This window comes from Corvus kubaryi, unplaced genomic scaffold, assembly GCF_017639235.1.
Source record: "Corvus kubaryi isolate FWS band 111438036 unplaced genomic scaffold, C.kubaryi_AGA036_p1.0 37396, whole genome shotgun sequence".
NCBI lineage: Eukaryota > Metazoa > Chordata > Aves > Passeriformes > Corvidae > Corvus > Corvus kubaryi.
The window spans coordinates 240,644-258,559 of record NW_024581135.1 but is presented as its reverse complement, the minus strand read 5'-3'; the positions used below and the strand labels follow the sequence as shown (position 1 = coordinate 258,559).

At 40.0% G+C, this 17,916-nt stretch overlaps 1 protein-coding gene across 9 annotated transcripts in view; it reads left to right on the top strand.

The window, feature by feature from the left end:
• TANC1 (tetratricopeptide repeat, ankyrin repeat and coiled-coil containing 1) overlaps positions 1–17,916 on the top strand; it is a 68,958-nt gene that overhangs the window by 7,376 nt on the left and 43,666 nt on the right. For 4 of the 9 annotated variants that reach the window (XM_042041308.1, XM_042041305.1, XM_042041303.1 and 1 more), the window contains exon 2: positions 10,043–10,117. In XM_042041308.1, coding sequence (XP_041897242.1) covers positions 10,057–10,117 — 61 coding nt within the window. In that variant the 5' untranslated portion in view covers positions 10,043–10,056. Of the gene's footprint in view, positions 1–10,042; positions 10,118–15,295; positions 15,380–17,383; positions 17,455–17,916 lie in introns of those variants that run through there. The other 5 variants (XM_042041307.1, XM_042041302.1, XM_042041300.1 and 2 more) reach the window with 3 other exon arrangements.

Sequence of the window (17,916 nt, the reverse complement as noted above, 5' to 3'; positions counted from 1 at the left end):
AACTGTAAAATTTTAATAAATATGGGCTTGCTGGGTATTTCATATTTTTGGTAAGAGCATGTAGGATCTTGTCTGCACCAGGGAGTTATTGCAGGATGGGGGAGGGTGTGAATATGAAGCACTTTCCCCCTTGTATAGACAAACCTTTAGTTTTTCTTGAGTGAACTCTGGGATGTTCTAGGTATTCCGTGTTCTTGTACCTGATTTGAGCTCTGCAGTGGCTGACAAGGAATTATACCTAAAGCATGTGTCTAGTTCATGTGAATAATCTCCCTGGTTTGGGGTCTGTGTGTGCAAAGTGTCCACACATGCCAGGCTGGGGCTAGGGGGAGTCCTAGGCGGAGGTGTGTGACCCCACTGGGGCAGGTGCTGCCTGTCAGGAATGTGCAGACAGCTGATACTAATGCTGTAACAAGGTCTCTTGATGGGACTGCATTGTGCGTTAAAATTAAAAGTGCTTCAAGGGAAAACGAATTGGGAGAACATGGGTGTTAGAGTGTTCCCTTGTAGTTTATACTACCAGAAGAATGCCTGAGTCTGGTCCATAAAATAACACAAGCAGGTAATTAAAAACGGAAGGTTTACATTTCACAAGAGACAGAAAAAGGCAGCATCCTAGGATCTGAAGTGGAAAGCAGGGAGAGTAGTGTTTTTGTTTTGCCACATTCCGATGAGTGAGATTTCAGGACATAGCCAAGCTAATCTAACAGTTTGTTGTGATTCAGGGGAGTGGTTTTCCTTCCTTCTGTACCTGCTGTGAGATCCTTCTTTTTTCCTATGTCATCTCCTCTGTAAGCACAGAGGAGATGAATCGCAGCTGGCACAATGCAGCAGGACCACAGGGCTGACCCCACTGGCCATCTTGTAAAGGCTCCACCAGTATGACCTTGAGAAAACTGGGCTTTGCTCTTCCTAAGTGAAGTGGAAATAAGATTGCTCCCCTTCCTGCAGGCTGCTGTGAGCTGGCATATGTTCTGAGATGTGCTGAGGTTGAAGAGGCCGTATATATAGATACCCAACATACCTTCTGGAGTGTGTGACTTAAATGATTGTTCTTCAGGCGTCCTCAAAAATGTTAATGTTTAATTCCAAAGTTTGCTAATTTATTTTGTCCACAAAGATAATTCTTTTTGTGTATGTCTGTGTGTGTGCATGTAGTTGTGCAATTGTGCTGATGTGTCCTGGACAGTCCAGTATGTTTGAGCTTTGTGTTCCTTGTGTTCCTGCTCATTCCCACATTTTAGGGTCACTCATCACTTGCATCTTTTATTTTTTTGAGGAGGTTACAGGAAGTTGTCATGTTATATTAACTATCTCATCCAAAACCAGCACAAGGATCCATTTAGATAGCTACGTTCTCTGAAGGAAATAAATTTGGTTTGTATTTTTAATGGAGGTTTCCAAGATTTTCTTGAGTGACTTGCCCTGACCAGGGGGCTGGACCAGATGACCTCCAGAGGTCATTTCCAACCTCAGCCATTCTGTGACTCTGCCCTAATCAAAGATGTCCTAATGAGTGTGTTTCCTTTCTGTCACTTTGGATATCTCAAGTTGTTGTTGCACACATACCACTCTACCTCTAGTAACTAAAGCTAATTATAGTTACTCCAAGGAAGAAAACATCAACATCAGTTTGACATCAGACTAGTATATTTTAAAAGCCACATTAAAGCCTTCAAAAGTGTTTACTTAGTAATAAATACGTTCATCTCTGCCTGTGAAGCAGGAAGTAAGTAACGTGTTCTTTGTACTGATTTTGGATGGAGCTCTGCATTTGATTTCTAGCAAAAGTGAGTGGCTGTGGTTCCCAGCCATTTCAAGATCAGGTATTTTATGATTAGGGTTTATAGAAAACATACTGTGCCAGAGTTTCTAAGGGTAGCTGACATGGGGGAGAAAAGATAGACCAGAACACGCACCTGTATTTGGTGTCAATGTTTAAATAGAGACCTGTAGTTATAGGAGAAAACTGTTAGTAAAATAGGAGGAAAATTCCATGAAAAAGCAGAGAATAAAATCCTGAAAATACCTGATAAGAAGGGTGAAGAATACAGGAGATTTGGAACTAGATATTATAAGGAACTGTAATAGAAATAAGCTTTGAGTTTTATCAGCACCATCTTATATTATCATTCAAGGAAATACAGCTGTCTGTGTTAGTGTGATGTTTCTTTAAAAAAAATAAAAATCTCAGGCATACTAGATTAATTGAAGACCTGGAAAGTAGCTGTGATGATGAAAAAAGTCACCTCTTCCGTATTCTGGACATAATACTGACCCGGTCTGGGGTTTTGTTTGGTTTAGTTTGTTTTCATTTTGTTTTCTAAGTCATAACTGAAGAAAGGGAAAACTCCTGTAGAAAAGGGTAGATGGCTGTGGTCTTGGCATTTTCTCTGGAGGGTCTCAGCAGAATGGGAATAAGAAGGCTAAAACACCTCCGCTGTGGTCAGATATTTTCCATACAAGAAAAAGTCGTGAACGGTTATGATTTTTCAGGTTGTGTTGACAGCTGCTGCTCTTCTTCCCCAGTGTAGACAGACAGCTGATTCCACTTGTGATTCTCCATCTGCATGATTGCCGAATCCTTTCGGTTGGTTCAAACAGGTGCTTAGGACCCTTGAAGTGAATAGTTCTGGCTTCTGAGTCTTCTCTGTCTGCTTCTGTGAGGATCAGTATCCTCAGTGCTTCAGGGTAGTAACAAGTAGGTGGGGGACAGTAATCTCTGAAATAGTGATAAAGAGTCATTTTTGCAGTGTCTGGCACCTGCCCAAGATTTTTGGACAGCAGTCAAGTGAAGAGAACAGTTTTTCCCCTGTGTTGGCAGTCCTCAGGGACACTGGCTATAATAATCAGCAATTTGGTAAAAGTGTAAAGTAGCAGAAAACTGGGTGATTGCAGGGCAGAATAGTTACATCTGTGGCATCTGGGAAATGAAATCTAGATCCAGACTGGTGGGAAAAAAACTACTGCAAAAGCACATTCTAACAGCTAACATGATAATGAGGTTATTCTCACACTTCCTCATCTTTCGCCTCTTATTGTATTTTAATAGTGCTTCAGGGCATAATTCTACTTCAGAAGTTAACAGCAAACTGGGAACCTTGCTGTTCTTTTGCAGTTTCCTGTTAAACTGCTGCATAGCTTTCACGGGGTCAGATGAGAGGGAGAAAATGTGCAGTATCTCATAGGTAATTTTAATAATAATTAGATGATTGAGGAGCAAATGACACAGATGCAATATAGCTTGTCAGTTTTGTATCTGTATTGATCTTTCTGCATGAGAAACACCTACAAAGGGTAAAGACCATAGTTGCTCAGGGTATTGTATAAAAATATTTCAATGATAACTGTATAACTTTAGTGGGTCTGGCTAAATATAGCCTCTTGGAAATATATATGCCACTTGGTTGTAGGGACAAAGGGTCAGGGACAGACCTCTCCAGTGTATGCTTTACCATTTTCTTTCATGCATTTGAATCAGAATAGCACAAATATATCTCACTGGAAGTTGTATCTTAAAAAAAAAAGTAAAAACACTGTTCTCTTCAAATGTCTGTTCATTTATGAATTGGTAGTCTCGTATCTGGGGATATGCCCTCTGTTTACTACAAAATGCTGCATACTGATGGCCCAAAGTGTAGTGATTTGAAAGGATTTTTTACTTACTGTCTTGATTTGTTACATCAGTAATACCTTGCTCCTTTAAGTATTGTTTTTTGCTGTATATTCCTCTTGTTTGAAATCTACAGTTCAGCTAAAGGAGTTTGAATTTGCCAGAAAGGGGAAATGTTGAAACATTTCTGTGTGACACATAGAATGACACTCTGAATGCGTTTGAAGAGAGTGAAAGCAGTTCTGACTAAATGAAGTTTTCTTTTGAAGCTTAGGATTTTGAGATTCAAATGTTTGAATCTTTGGATTCAAAAATGCAAAATACACTTTAAAAAATACAGATTATTTGAAGTATGTGTTTAATAAATCCCACACTGAAAGGTGGCAAATCCTTAAGTACTTCTGTGCAGACAGTAGACTAAGATGTTCTACCCTTTATTTCTTTGTGAATAAATGCTAAAGTGGTTTTCAGGATCTAAATATGGAAGCTTGAACACAACTGTGGGTAGCATATAAATATAATATATAAATATATATTATATAAATATAAATAAATAAATAAATATAAATATATATAAATATATAAATAAATAAAAAGTAGATATAAATGTCAGGAGTTCATGGGCATTAGCTCAGGTGCTTATGTACCATGTGGGATTAGTTTATTTGACCTCTGCAGTAGTGATAAACTCCTGTGGGTAGATCTTTGAAAATAACCCTCTCTGAAAGGTAAGGGAGGTGGAACAAGAGCTGTGAATCATCTTGTTCCTGATGTTGGTGTCTTCAATAGTAGCTTTACGTGGAAAACATGCCCTTGCAAGGAAGTTGCTGGGTTTTAAGGAGAGGCTTGCAGGCTGAGTGAAAATGTGGAGAGATTTTTCCACCTCTGCTTTTCAGAGGGGATTCCTCAGGTAATGAAGTACTTAACTTGTAAAGGTTGAGAACTTAACTGTTGTGTATGCCTGTGCTCCCAACTCTTTCCATGACCTAAGATTTGTGTTTTATAAAACTGACAATGTTTTGGAGTCACTAATAAAGAAGCTGATCATTATAAATTCTTGATCAAGGGACTTTCTGCCCTTTCCCTTCATGCACTGAGCAGGAAGCAGTTGTATGGAATGTCTTTTGCATCTGAAGACAAAACAGTTGAACTGGTGGGAGAACAGCATCCAGTTGAAAATGCTTTTGGTGTTGTCAGCAGCTGACAGGGTCTTCAACAAGCAGAAAAGTTCTGTTGGGACATTATTATTAGCACTCTGGGATAACAAGTCTGCATCTAATATCCATTTTGAAATGGAAATGATAGTTTTTAAATCTTTAAAAAATGCAACAAACAAGTAAAACCAAACCAAACAACAAACAGTGGTTTCATGGCAGTATTTAAAAGTTGGAATTAAGAAAATGTAAACGGGAGTTATTTGCCAAAGTGAAGCAATTGCAGTAGCTGAAAAGGTTTCTGAAGTCTGAGTCAGGGAGTGATTCTACTTAAGCTTGGCTGTGAGGAGAGAGAAAGTACAGTCTGCTTAGAAGGACAATGTGCCAGCATTACTGGAAAATATCCTATTAATATAGATATCATTAAAACAAAACAAGATCTAATATCCTGTGCCTGGTTCAAGGGATGAGGAGCTATAAATGCACACTCTTGCTGTTCACTTTAATCGGTGTTCCTGAGGTGTGAACAATGTGTATGAAGAAATACATTACCTGAAGTGCTTTTGTCAATAAGTGTCACAGTAGGTGTAAATAACTTTGGTATATCTTTTGGGTTTGTTTTTTTATTTTTTAAATAACACTGTCTGTAGTATTTCTAAGCTGTAGTATTTGGTTTGTTTCTTCAGTGTTCACCTGCACACTCTGGAATGTGAATGATGTTATACTGGATCCAAGGTGGTGGTTTTAGCATTACTTCAGAAGACAGTTTATTTTTTGTACCTTTCAGCTTGCAAACAGAGAGCACTGCTATCGCTTTGCTGTTGCAGCCCGTAGGGTTAGATCTGTCCACTTAACTCCAGAACTCACATAGCAAAGGTGAGTTGCTTTGGAAGTGCTTCTCTTTCATTTTTGCATTTCATTTTATAGGGGAAAAGGAAGGAAGTGGACTTTATTTCCAGGTAGTAGGCACTTTTTATATCTACACTGAATGTGGTCTGAGTAAGAAACCATCTTGCATGCTGGTTCTGTTCTTTGTTGGACTAGATCCTTGAAGAACTGTTTGCACAGTAAGGAAATTGGCCTCAATTCCAAGAAGAGAAAATCTAGGATGGAATTGTCCTTGATTCCTTTTATTTGATCTCTCATTAACCCTTATCTATATTCTAAGAATAGGAATGACATATACTGTAAAGTTTCAGTTCTATATCAAGCCTGTCTGTTCTGGTTAATATAAAATTCATACTTGTCGTATTCACGAAATAAAGAAGTTAAATATAATATGTGGCTTTTCAGGTCTTCCTTTTTTTTTTTTCTTCCCCCTGCCACTCTATTCTAGCTATGTATGTAAAATACCTTTCTTAGATTCTGAAATTCATTAACAGCTTCAGATCCTACCATTGCATAATGCAGGCTTTCTAACATGGCAGATGGTTTTTGTATGGAAAAAGAAAAATTATTTATTTAAAAAGCAGTGCATAACAAATACATTGAGACTTCTATTTTGTTTGATGTCTTAGCTTAGGAGGTTATCTGGGGAGGGTGTTTGTACATCTTTAGAAGAGATGCTTGGAGTTGGTTTTCTTTCCTTTTGGAATCTGATAATTAGGATTTTTAGGTCTTGTACTAGGAGGCATATGCTACATAAAGTAAGATGCAGTGAGTTAGAATGCGCTTTCTACTGCAGTACAGTAGGCTTTTGGAATGTCTTTATTCTGGTGTGTGCCAGGATGTTTGCTTCAGAGCAGAAGGTGCCCTGAGCTGGTTGTTGACAGCCCCTGCTTGGGGTTTAGTCCAAGATGGGTTGTACTGGGGAAAGGGAATGTATCTGAACCAACCAAAGAGAGCCACAGTTTAGTTTCCTGCTGTTCCATCGCCTTCTCTCAGGATGTTAGATACATTTCAAGACACTTCTCTGGGTGTGGGTGGGGGTTATCTCTTGAAAGCTGTGCATCCCTACCTGCTGTGCATTGACCTCCCCGATGGACAGACTGCAAGGGAACAGTGTACCTACGTGGTGCCACATGAAACCAGGTGCAAGACATGTGGTCAGTGGCACAAAGGCCAGTGGAAAGTCAGGAACTTGTGGTGTACCCCAGGGACCCATACGAGGGCAGTCCTGCTCAGCCTCTTCCTGAATCACAGAGCGGTTGAGATTGGAAGGGTCCATGGGAAGTTGCTTTGTCCAGCCCTGCTCAGGAAGGGTTTTCTACAGCCAGTTGGCCAGGACTGTCCAGGTGGCTCTTGAGTACTTCCAAGGAGGGAGGCTCCGGAGCCTGTCTGGGCACCCCATGCCCATGGTGGTCACCCTCACAGTGAGGAAATGTTCCTGATGTTCAGAGGGAACCTCCTGTGTTTGTTGGTGCCTGTGGCCTCTTTGTCCATTGGATTCCTATCTGCACCCATTTTTAACACTGGCTTTTTTAAAGCTCACATTTCTTCTCTCTCTGAGCTGCTGCAGCGGGTTTCTTTTAGCACTGCACCTGTTTGAGGTCCTGTAAATGTTCTTTTATTATTACCATATTTGTCTTAAGAGCCAGTTCTCCTTGCAACAATGTCATTGTCATCACTTGCAGTAAGGCTCCCTGTGAAGATCTGCTCTGCAGAACTAAATTATTTCCTAATTACCCTCTTGTATTTTTTGTTCTGGTTGCACCATTAAGCTGTATCACTTGTGGAGAAAAAAAATAATTTAAAAATGCATCTGGTGGTCAGATCTCAGGGCAGAGCTTGATGGGACCCGCTCTGTGAACATTAACAAGAGTTCAGATAGACTATTTCTTCCATGTTCATGTGGTGATACAAACAGAATTTTAATGAAGTCAATATTGTTCTGCATGACTTAAGAGATTTTTAAAAGGCCTGTAAGTAAAATTTATCATGCAGAATACCAACAATATACAATACTAAGTGTTTTTAGGGGAAACAATGTTCTGAAGCTAGGCAGAAGTTAGGGAATATCACATTAAGAATGTTTCTGCAGCTGTAATTAGACTTCCCATTTTTCTACATATGCATTATGTTTCAGCCTTGAATTATATGATTGAGCACTGTTTTCTTCACTAAATGTGTCTGATTGTCAGGGCTGTTTCTTGATCTCAGAAAATTCTTTGCTGTTGTGGATTATGTCTGTATCTAGCTCGTGCAGACAAGAGAGGAGGGGAGCCTAGCCGGTGAAAGAGGGGAGAGTGTTTCCTCGTGTTGCATTTAGTTGTTTCTTCTCATGATCTTGTGTTTGAATTTTAGGAGACATTTCCTTATTTAAAAAAGCCTTGAGCAGTGTTCAGGGGGCTGTCATTAACCATGTTATTTCAGTCCAGCCTTTTGGACATTGCTGGACATGTTGAGAACTAGCACGTAGCCTTTGCCTGTAGGACATGGCTGGTACCCAGTCGCTGATATTGTAAACACATAGAGTATATGGGGTTTTTTTAAAAAAAAAAAAGCTTCACCTTCTGTTGCAGTGGGGATCCTGCAACACGCATATATCAAACCAGGAGTCCCGTGGAAAGGAAATATATATGGACAGACAGATTCTTGATAGATGTTTCAGAGATGTTTATTTCTCCAGCCGCATGGCCGGAGCTCTGCTGAGGAACTGCTCCAGTCACGGGACCAAGGGTCCTTCTGCCCGCGCAGGGAACACAAACCAACCAATGGGAACGAGGCTGAGCAGGGGCAGGGAAGCCCCGTGTCTGTGCCCTCAGGGCCCCTCTCCCAGGGCTACACGGCGGGGGAGAGACCCCAACAACCTTCCCCAGCTGGCATTCAACATTCTAGTGTAGTATAGTGATGCTTATTTTGATAAATTTATTTGTGCTTTAATAATCATAATTTGCTTCCTTTCAGTGCATTTCTTTTTTCGGTTAGATGATCCAATTTTGGGGGTGTGTTTGTGAGCTTTTTCAATTTTCTTGATGCTGAAATTGGAGAGGGCTGAGTAATTTATATCCTTTGGGAACCACCTGAAAGTGTTGCAGAACCTGTTTGCTCTGGCAGCGAGCAGGGACAGCAGTAGTGGTGTCTCTCCTGTGTGTGCTGGCAGGAGCCCCAGCGTGCGCTGCCTTGTGCCCGTGTGTGGCACCAGGGAGTGCCACTCCTCAGCGCAGCTTCTGGCCATGTTCCCTGGCTGGGTGGGAGCCAGCCCTTGGTGTGCCTGGCTGTTACCTGCGTGAAGCTGTCAGAGAGCTGCATGTGGAGTATGATCCAGGCTCTGGAAACCTTCCAGTCTTCTGATTAGTGTTAGTTGTATGTGCTTCTGGTTATTCATAGGAGCTGAAGAATTCTGTTGTACTGATTTCTCTTTCTCTGCTTTATTTCATCAAATGAAGACAACTTTCTGAGGAATCCGTAGTTTTTGGATGGAAGACTTTTGCTTTTCCTGTTGATTTCATGTGGGGTTTATAGCAGTCTGTTACGTAAGACAGCATAGTCAAATTGCTTTTTCCCCCCCTTCTTGTTGCATATTCTGTACTGCAAAATTTCCAATGTTAGATACCTTTCGAATTTTTCAGTAGAGAAAGCAAATGAAATTACAATTCATAGATGCTCCCAGAAAGCTTTTTGAAAAAGAAGTGCTCTTCATAATACCTTTCATTCTGTTTTCCTTGCTCTGTAACTGAAGTTACTTACGTGAAACAACTTAACTGTCTTTCAGGTTTATCAGCCCAAATACATTTTTCTTATACTTAATACTGCTCTGAAATCTGCAGCTGGTGCTCACTTGAGGTTGATTGTTAAGTGTGCCATGTGGCAGGCAGAAAACGTTGCAGGGACGCAGGAGTTTGTTCCTCTGTCGCTCTATGTGCTGTGTGCAGGGACAGAACAGGGGTGGTACCATGTCCTGCTGCTATCCGTTTTACAGTCTTGCAGTTGGCATTCCCAACTGACGCCAGGCTGCTCCCATTGCTCCCAGTCAGGCTGCTGAACTCCTGTCAGGAGTTAGAGCTTGATTTTAGCTTATTTTTTCTGGAGTGTCTTACAGCAACTTACTCAGGTTTAGCCCTGTAACTGTAATTGGATGTGGAATGTGGAGAATGCTGCATTATTCTTCTGTACCAGAAGACAGCAAACTCTTAGTTGCTTAGTTCAAGTATTAAAACATTCCTTGCACATCAGTACTTTGCTTAACCAAGTGATATTGTAAGAAATAAATGTGGCTGCCAGAAAGTTTCTGCTAATTACCTCACTGTTTTATTTGTATTGATCCTGTCTGTATTTTGTTTCGACTTGTGGGCATGGACATTGCATTTATTTTTGTTTCTCTCCATTACTCTAGGAGCAACATTTAAAATGTTAAAGGCCGTTCTAAAAAAGAGCCGAGAGGGTGGAAAAGGGACCAAGAAAGACCCAGGTATGAATATTAATGCAATGTTTTATACCCCAGATGAGTTGTGCACAGCAAACCCAGGACTGTCCGTTCTGTGGTGCAGCGATGCCCATCCCCGGGGCAGCTCTCTGCCCACCTCCCCCAGCTGCTGCCTGCGGAGCAGGCGCTGCAGGTCTCAGCCTGCCTGCAAGGCGGATCCAGTGCACTTATTCCTGCATCACCACCGGGCAGTACGGGTGAGAGCAGTTGTTCCTGGTTGTTGCCCTAGAAATACTGAGAGCAGGCTGTGTGTACTATGCTGCCAGCTCCTACACGGCCCGGGGCCAGGCCTGCCGAACCCTCAACTACAGAAATGCAGTTTAAACTGCTTATTCATTACAATATGAAAAACCTCAAAACTGGTTATGTATTATGGGCAATAGAATTTTTATTATGTATGTCTTTTGAAAAAAAATAATTGAATTAGTGAGAAGTTATGAAGCTGGTTATCAGGTTTCTACTATGTTCTAGTTTTTGCTTTAACTACAGAGATTTTTTTGAAGGTCAAGTTAATCATTATCAACAAATCTTACTTAAAATAAAACTTATATTACTATTAACCATAAATTTAGTAGGCCACTACTTACCTGCATTACTTTCCAGGAAGAAGGGTAACTAAGAGCTCCCATTGCTATTTTCAAGGGCAGAGCAGGCCCAGCAATGCTTGTTGAGGAGGAGCAGTAGTTGTAGATGTTCCAGGCGTTGGTGAGTGGTGTGAACCTGCCTGCTCTGTGCCAGGCATGCTGAAGTCTTTCCTGCAGTGGATGCAAAGCTCATGGACCTGAGTGAAAGTTACTTGTTTTTCAGAGTTTTATTTTTAACTTCAAACTATTAATGTAGACTAACATTCCTGATTTTCTGATGAGTTTGATCCTGAATTATCCCTAAGAGTAAATTTATGCTCTTTGGCAACGCGAACTTCTTACTCCCAGAGTAAAATATAAGTAAATCCAAATATTTCTTAAATGTATAAAGAACAGAGCATAATAATAAAGCTGCCACATCCTTATTTATTGGAATTTGTAAAACAACACAGTCTTATTTTTTTGGAAAGCAAGTTATATATGTGTCTGGCATTTCAGCTTCTAGAACTATACAGTTACACTGAGCCCTACAAGGGGAGGGTATTTTCACTGTTCTTTTGCAAAAACTGGTTCTGAGTTCATCTGGCAGGTAATGTGTTGTTCTTCGGGAAATTTTTGTGGTATTGTGAAGTTTGCACTCTGCCACAGTTCCTTTCGAAGTGACTGAATGATGGGAGCTATGCTGACTAGAAAAAACATTGACACGCGATCAGAGATGCACAGAAATGATCACAGAGCAAGACGAAAGGCATCCTGTTAATTTTGTGTGTGCTGCTGACTTGAAGTTACCAGCTGGGGTTGTTTAGACAGAGTGGGCTAAAGATTCCTGTGGTGAGGCTTTCACTGGTACATTTTTTCTTAAAATACTAGATGGGAGTTGGTTTAAGCTCAGAAGGAATGGAGCTCTGACCAGGCTTTGATTAAAATCTGAAGCTTGGAAAAGCCTTTTTCCTGTAGGTCAGAAAGCATGTTTTTTTATTTTAGGATCTCATGACATCTGTCTGGATTAATGTGTGCAAAAGAGGATTTTTCTCTCTGTTTTTGCAAATATATTGTTGCTGTATTTCTGAGCAGTGAGGGAAGAGTTAGAGAGTGGGAAGTTTTTTGGTTTAATTTTTGGTTTGGTGCGTTTGTTTGCTTGGGGTTTTTTGTTGTTGTTTTTTAAGCAGAGCTCTGGAGTTTTCGTGTATTAATTAGATGTTATGGAAACCAAGTATTGAGAAAAATTGGTGGTGAATAATGCCTGACTGGTGAGAGCTAGAGCAAGGAGGAGTTCAGGAGCAGCTTTTTAAAAGAAAGTAAATAATTTTTACTTAGGGTTTCAGAAATTTTGGCTTATTTTGCATTTGAAGATGATGTGAAAAGTTTGGAAAGAGATGAGTGCATTTTGTTCTGTTCTGTGTTACATCCAGGACTTCCTGTGAAGTTATGTCCAGTTTATTAGCTTTCTCTGTTGTTCCAGAGGACATTCCAGTTCTTTCAGCTGTAACACATTTGTCCACTTTTAGAAAAGATGTGAAGCAAGGCAAAGAACATTGGTCTTTGTAGAGCTTATTTTTGCTCACTTGTCTCCCTGGTCTTTAAACTGAAAACAGTGAGAAATTGAAGGGGTTTTTTGATTGTAGAGTTGTCCCACTTCAGGGCCCTTTGGATATGGAATAGGAGCAACAGCTTAAAATTTCCTGCTCTCTAAAGAGAGTTGAAATGCACCCCAGCAATGGGAGCTGACTAGAGAGATAGGACAGATGCAGGTACGGCCATTCTTCAAAGTGCTGTTGGAGAGAGGAACGTGATAGTACATTTAGATGCTTCTCTCAGCTCTGTGGGCACATGGACTTGATTTTTTGCTTATGAAGTTCTGAAAAAGTTTTCAGGTTTTTCAGAGCTTCCGAACGTGGAAGGAAGGGGACAGCGCATCTCAGTAGGGCCACCCTGAACACAACTGGAAAGACTGCCATGGTCTTTTTTCAGTATAGTCATGGTTTAGGAGTGATGCTGAGGAGCTAGAAGGTAGTAAAATCCATGTGGGTCATAGTGGGCAGCCCAGCCAGCATAGGAGGGACACCAGGGTGATGGGTTGCAGCTGTGCCTTGACCACACGTGACAGTTTGGAGTCAAATCGGAAGGGGTTTAGGCTAAACTGCAGCAGCTTACTCTTAAACTGAAGTAACCCCAGTTGTCCCATGGGTTACATGAAAGGAACGCCTGGAAGTGTGCATAATTCAGATCTGAGCGGGATGATTCCTGTTTGACTGAATAGAACTTCCTGTTTGTGTGTTAGCTCTATTTTATGGGTTTTACAGCTGGATAGGCTTGTGGAACTAGTGCAAGTAGGAATGGTGGTGCTTTTTTCTAGATTGAAGGCAGGCGCAGCTGTAATATTTAAAAATGTAAAAGGGTTAAAGGACAAAAAGAAATTAGGACTTTTCTTAACAGTAGCTCGTGTGGATTTTAATGTTAGAATTTCTCATTTGCCCTGACTTAAGGGCTTAAGAGCTGAAGCTGTGCATAACATTTTTGAAATAGCTGCTGGGAATGTTGATTGCAGTTTTTAATAGATTTTTAAATTCAGGGTTATCTTGAAAAAGAGGGTTGCAAGAATTTGTATTGATGCTTTGAGAGAGAGACTGAAGTGCTCTGCTGAAGGGTTGTAGAACATCTTTGTAGAAATAACTTCTGCCTTGATCAGGTGGAAGGCTGTCATGTGGGAACGTCACTTTTGGGAAAATGATGCCTCAGGAAGCACCAAAAGCAGTAATTAGGGGTACATAGTTGGGCTCAGACCCTGCAGGTGCTTCAGTAGAAATTCTTCTACAGTCATTTTGTTGAAAAGGAGTTTATTTAGATGTGGCTGGGAGACGTTGATAGCTAGGTAGTGGCTATTGTAGAATTAGGTAAAATCTAAATGAAGCCAAATTAGTGTGTTTAAACATGCACATATGTAATTATCAGTTTGTGCAAACATACGTGAACACAGGTGAAAAGAGCTGTGTTGGCAGCAAGTTATGTCTAGAATAGCTTTAGAAAGCAAAACTTACGGAATGTATTTCTAAATGTGGATTTGAAGACAAGGTGGTATCCTACTTAGGTAAACAGATGTGCCAAACAAACAAAATTTCAAACAACCCAGACATACAACTTTTTCTGCATACAGATTTTTTCTGGTTTTCTGCAGCATGAAGCAACCTGTCTTTACAGCCCTTCAGACATAGTTATTTCCATACAACAGAGATAACTGTCTATGAGTTGATTTTTCTTTTGCTTTGTCCTTCCTTGCATTAGTGATGTACGTACTTCGTAAAGGACAGAACCTGAGGGGGAAAAACCCACAGTCTGCACCTATAACCTTAAAGAAACAGAAAACTATTTTGGGAATGTTTGAAACCAAGCAGGAAGAGGGTAAACAGGAAGATTAATTTTTGTGTCCCAGAAAGTAATAGGTAGGTTTATGTGTCTCACATACATTGAGCTGGAAATGTACAGCAGTTACTCACACAGTTTCCCCTTGTTTCTCAAGTTTTTTAGTCAGTCCCAGAAACAAAGTAAAAAGTGGTACTTTCTCCTCTTTGTCAGTTTATTGTCGTCAAATAAATATTTTCTCTTTAAACTCTTGCAAAGTTTCCAAGTCCTCTAGAGATTCCCTGGGAGGTGTCTCTCCAGTGGGATTGTGACAGAGATGTCTCATCTTGTGACCTCTGCTGAGGGTGCGTGTTCTCTTTCCTTGCTCTTTGCCTTTTGCTTTGCTTTGTTAATGGACTTTATTTTCTAGATTTAAGGTAATCTCAGCTCTTTGTCTTTTTCTGCTGTGTGTTTCTTTCTACCTACTGTAGAACTGTGTCTTTCTGTGCTCTCTCCTGTGTTTTCATTGTTGAGGTTTACTTGTTGTCTAATTTATTTCCTTGAGGTTTTTAACTTGGCCTCTGTAACCACAAAGAGATTTTGTGCCTTTGGCCTCAGCTGAAAGGAGCTGGCTGTTTTTATTTTAGTATAGCACAGAAATTGTGTGTGTTAGTGACACAGTTCAAGCAATCACATCCAGAAGACCGTTGTTCAAATTAAAGTTCTACCAGATTACCTGTAAGTCCTATCTATGCCTGCAGTGAGGTGAAGAAGAATATACATAAGAAGCTTCAGAATATAAACAAAAAATACTTCTTAATTATGATATGGTTTAGGAATTCTACAGAGCTACTCATTCTTAAGTGCTTAAAAATACTTCAGAGAGAAATTTGTATTAGTAATTCCTGTTGGGTTTCTGTACTGCCAGCTGCTTTCCAGTATATAATTACAGTTGTTTTCTTTAACTGTCCCAAAGTCAGCAACTTGCTTGCATTTGAGAATCTGCCTTTTTTTTTTTTTTTACTTACTAAGCAAAAGCTCATTCAGTATAAAATACATGTAATGTATTTTAATTTAAAAAGAAAAGAAAATCCTGTGTTTTAAATTTCTGTGGAACATACTCAGTTATTTCAGATGGTTTTCTAGTAGCATGAGCATTGTCATTCTGTTGACCCAATATCAGGCCTGAAGGAACACGAATAATGGCAGTATTGTGCTTAGTTTGCAGTGTCCTTCCTGCGCTAAATCCCATCAGAAGTTGAACATCAAATGTAGTACATGGTATGCATGAAAACTTCATTGATGTCAGTAGAAATTCAATGTGGTAAGTAGTTGGGACTTTTAGGTTTTCCAGTTTCAAGGCTTATTAGACATTAATAGTAGTGCTCAAATAACAAGGGACAGATTATTATGCCAACAAAAAGGTAATGTTTAGAATGTAGCAACATAGTGCTTTAAAGGCAGAGAATCCGGAGAAACAAGATGGGTGGTTTTGATTTCTGAAATAAAAATTACTGAAGTGCTTATGGATTTGTATGCATCAGACTTTCAGTGATTGCCTGCATATTTGGATTTTTAAAATTTGGTCTGCAAAAAGGGTCCATATTAATAAATCTTTCTTGTGTCTTGTTTGATTCAGATCTGGTAGATCAATACTCTTTAAGACCTAGTTTACATTTGCATTAGTTTCCTTCTTCTTGTATTCAGGTGTCTTTGTGTAAGTATCTTTGACTTAAATACGCGTGTACAGAGTGTTGAATGTTTGTAGAGTGGATGCTTTACTTCTGCATTATATTCCATTGTAGACTGGCATATCATTAGTTACTTTTGTTTGTCTGCCGTTCCCTTTAGGAATATTGTATACTGATCAAGTTGGATGAAATCTGTGAATTTGGAATTTCCTCTCTTTTATTCACGTCAGATACAATTAAGAAATTGAGATTATACTTAGTATTCTTTTTCATAAGTAAAATGTCTTTCAAAGGCATGAGCTGTGATCCCTCATATGAGGTTCCACCATCCCTGTTTTACTTTCTTTCATTTCAGCCAAGGCCCCTGTTAAAAGCCTGATGTGCAGCACCGGGGCAGCACTTGGAATGATAAACAGAAATGTGCTGAAATTCACTGTCACTGGGTTTTGAGTTTTGGTTTTTTTGGGTTTTGGTTCTTTGATTTTTGTGGTTTGGGGTTTTTTATTATTTGGTTGTTGTTTTTATTGCTAGTGGCCACTAAATTGCTGCTCTCAAAGAAAAGTGAAGTTGTTATGCAGAAAAGCCTAACCTTTTCTTAAGACCCAGACCCACTATTTAATCCTTATTTTAAAACTGACTGTTTTAAGAATTACTTCCCTGTAGCAGTAAAGGTTTGATTCTCAGCTGACCATGGTCAGCTAAATGCGTGTTTGAACCCCCCTGTCTTGCATAACATCTCACTCAGCATTTCTGACTAATACACTCTGAACCCAGCTGAGAGCATCTAGGTTTCAGGTACCATTCTGGAAAATTGAAAGGCCATTAAATAAAATAAGTTTGCCGTTTAAAATCTAAACATGCAAATTCTGTTGGTTTTTTCTGTCCAAATTAGGCTTTGAATTTTAAGAGCAAAGGGCATTTGTGGTGCATAAAGTACACATCCACTGTCTGGAAAATTGAACTTGGAACGGAATACTTTTAAGTTTCAGTTTGACTTTTTGTTGTTACTCTAAAAATACCTTGCAACAGAAGAAGCATTGTTTCATGCTTAAAATATGGAGCTGTTTTTGATTATCCTGTGTTGCTTTGCCCACTTTCAGCTGCTCTTGTCAGTTATTTAAGAGCTTAAGCTTTTTTGCTGAGCATTGAGTATTTAATGTGGTGAATGTCTTTTCAGAAGCTAATTCCAGTGATGTATCCCATGTGCATATAAACACCTCTCCTCAAAAAAAGATCCTGCCCTTGAAACACGTATGCAAATTACTTCAGTGGTCTGAATAGCCTCTATTTTTCACTGTTTTCTTTAAAAATTGATTGGTTTTTTTAAGAGATACAGGAGAACATTAATATTTTGTGGACTGCTGAAGTAATCCAGGGTGCAGAAATAAATGCCAGAAAGTGAGCAAATAATGTCAAGTACGAATAGAGTTGGCAAAGGTTCACCATTTAAACCATTTATTCTAATTTTACCTGGGTTGTTTCTCACTCAGTGCACTTCACTGCTTCTTTTTACTCAGGCTGTAATGTGTTTTCTTCCCATTCCATGCTAGTTTCTCTCTTTTTCTGGTCTTTCCAGAGTCTCAAGAGCAAAAGAATTAAATGTTGCTCTTCCCTCATGCATGTATTTTCCATGTCAGCAGCCTGTGTCCTGTCCCAGAAGGCTGGCTATGGATGGCTCCACTTGGCAGGAATGGTTCTGCAGCTCCTGGTAGGTGTTGGTAGTGGTGTGACTGGATTGCCTTGTCCTAACTGGACAGACTGGGACACTGGGCTCCCCAGGCCCTCCTGGATTGCCCTCTCCCGAAGCTGGACTGGCTGTGTATGTACAAGCACACACACACACGTAAGCCTTTCAATTTTGAAAGACACAGAATCTTTAAAGGGCAATGGTCAGTGTTTTACAATAAAAATGAAGCACCTTATACTCAGTCCTGAGCCCTGTTACAGAGTTCTGTGTACACTTGCCTGTCAGTTCTGTTGAAAGAGCATTAGACCTTGTCATAGGTTAGCAAGCATAGTCCCGGAAGGGACGTCCTTGCTAAGGGGTGCTTACAGTTTCCTCTGGGAACTGATAGAACCTATCAGCTGGCCAGTTTGAATATGGACAATTCTCTAAGCCACTTAAAGTTGTGATCACCTCTGTGATCCACATTTAAGAATAGGCAAACTC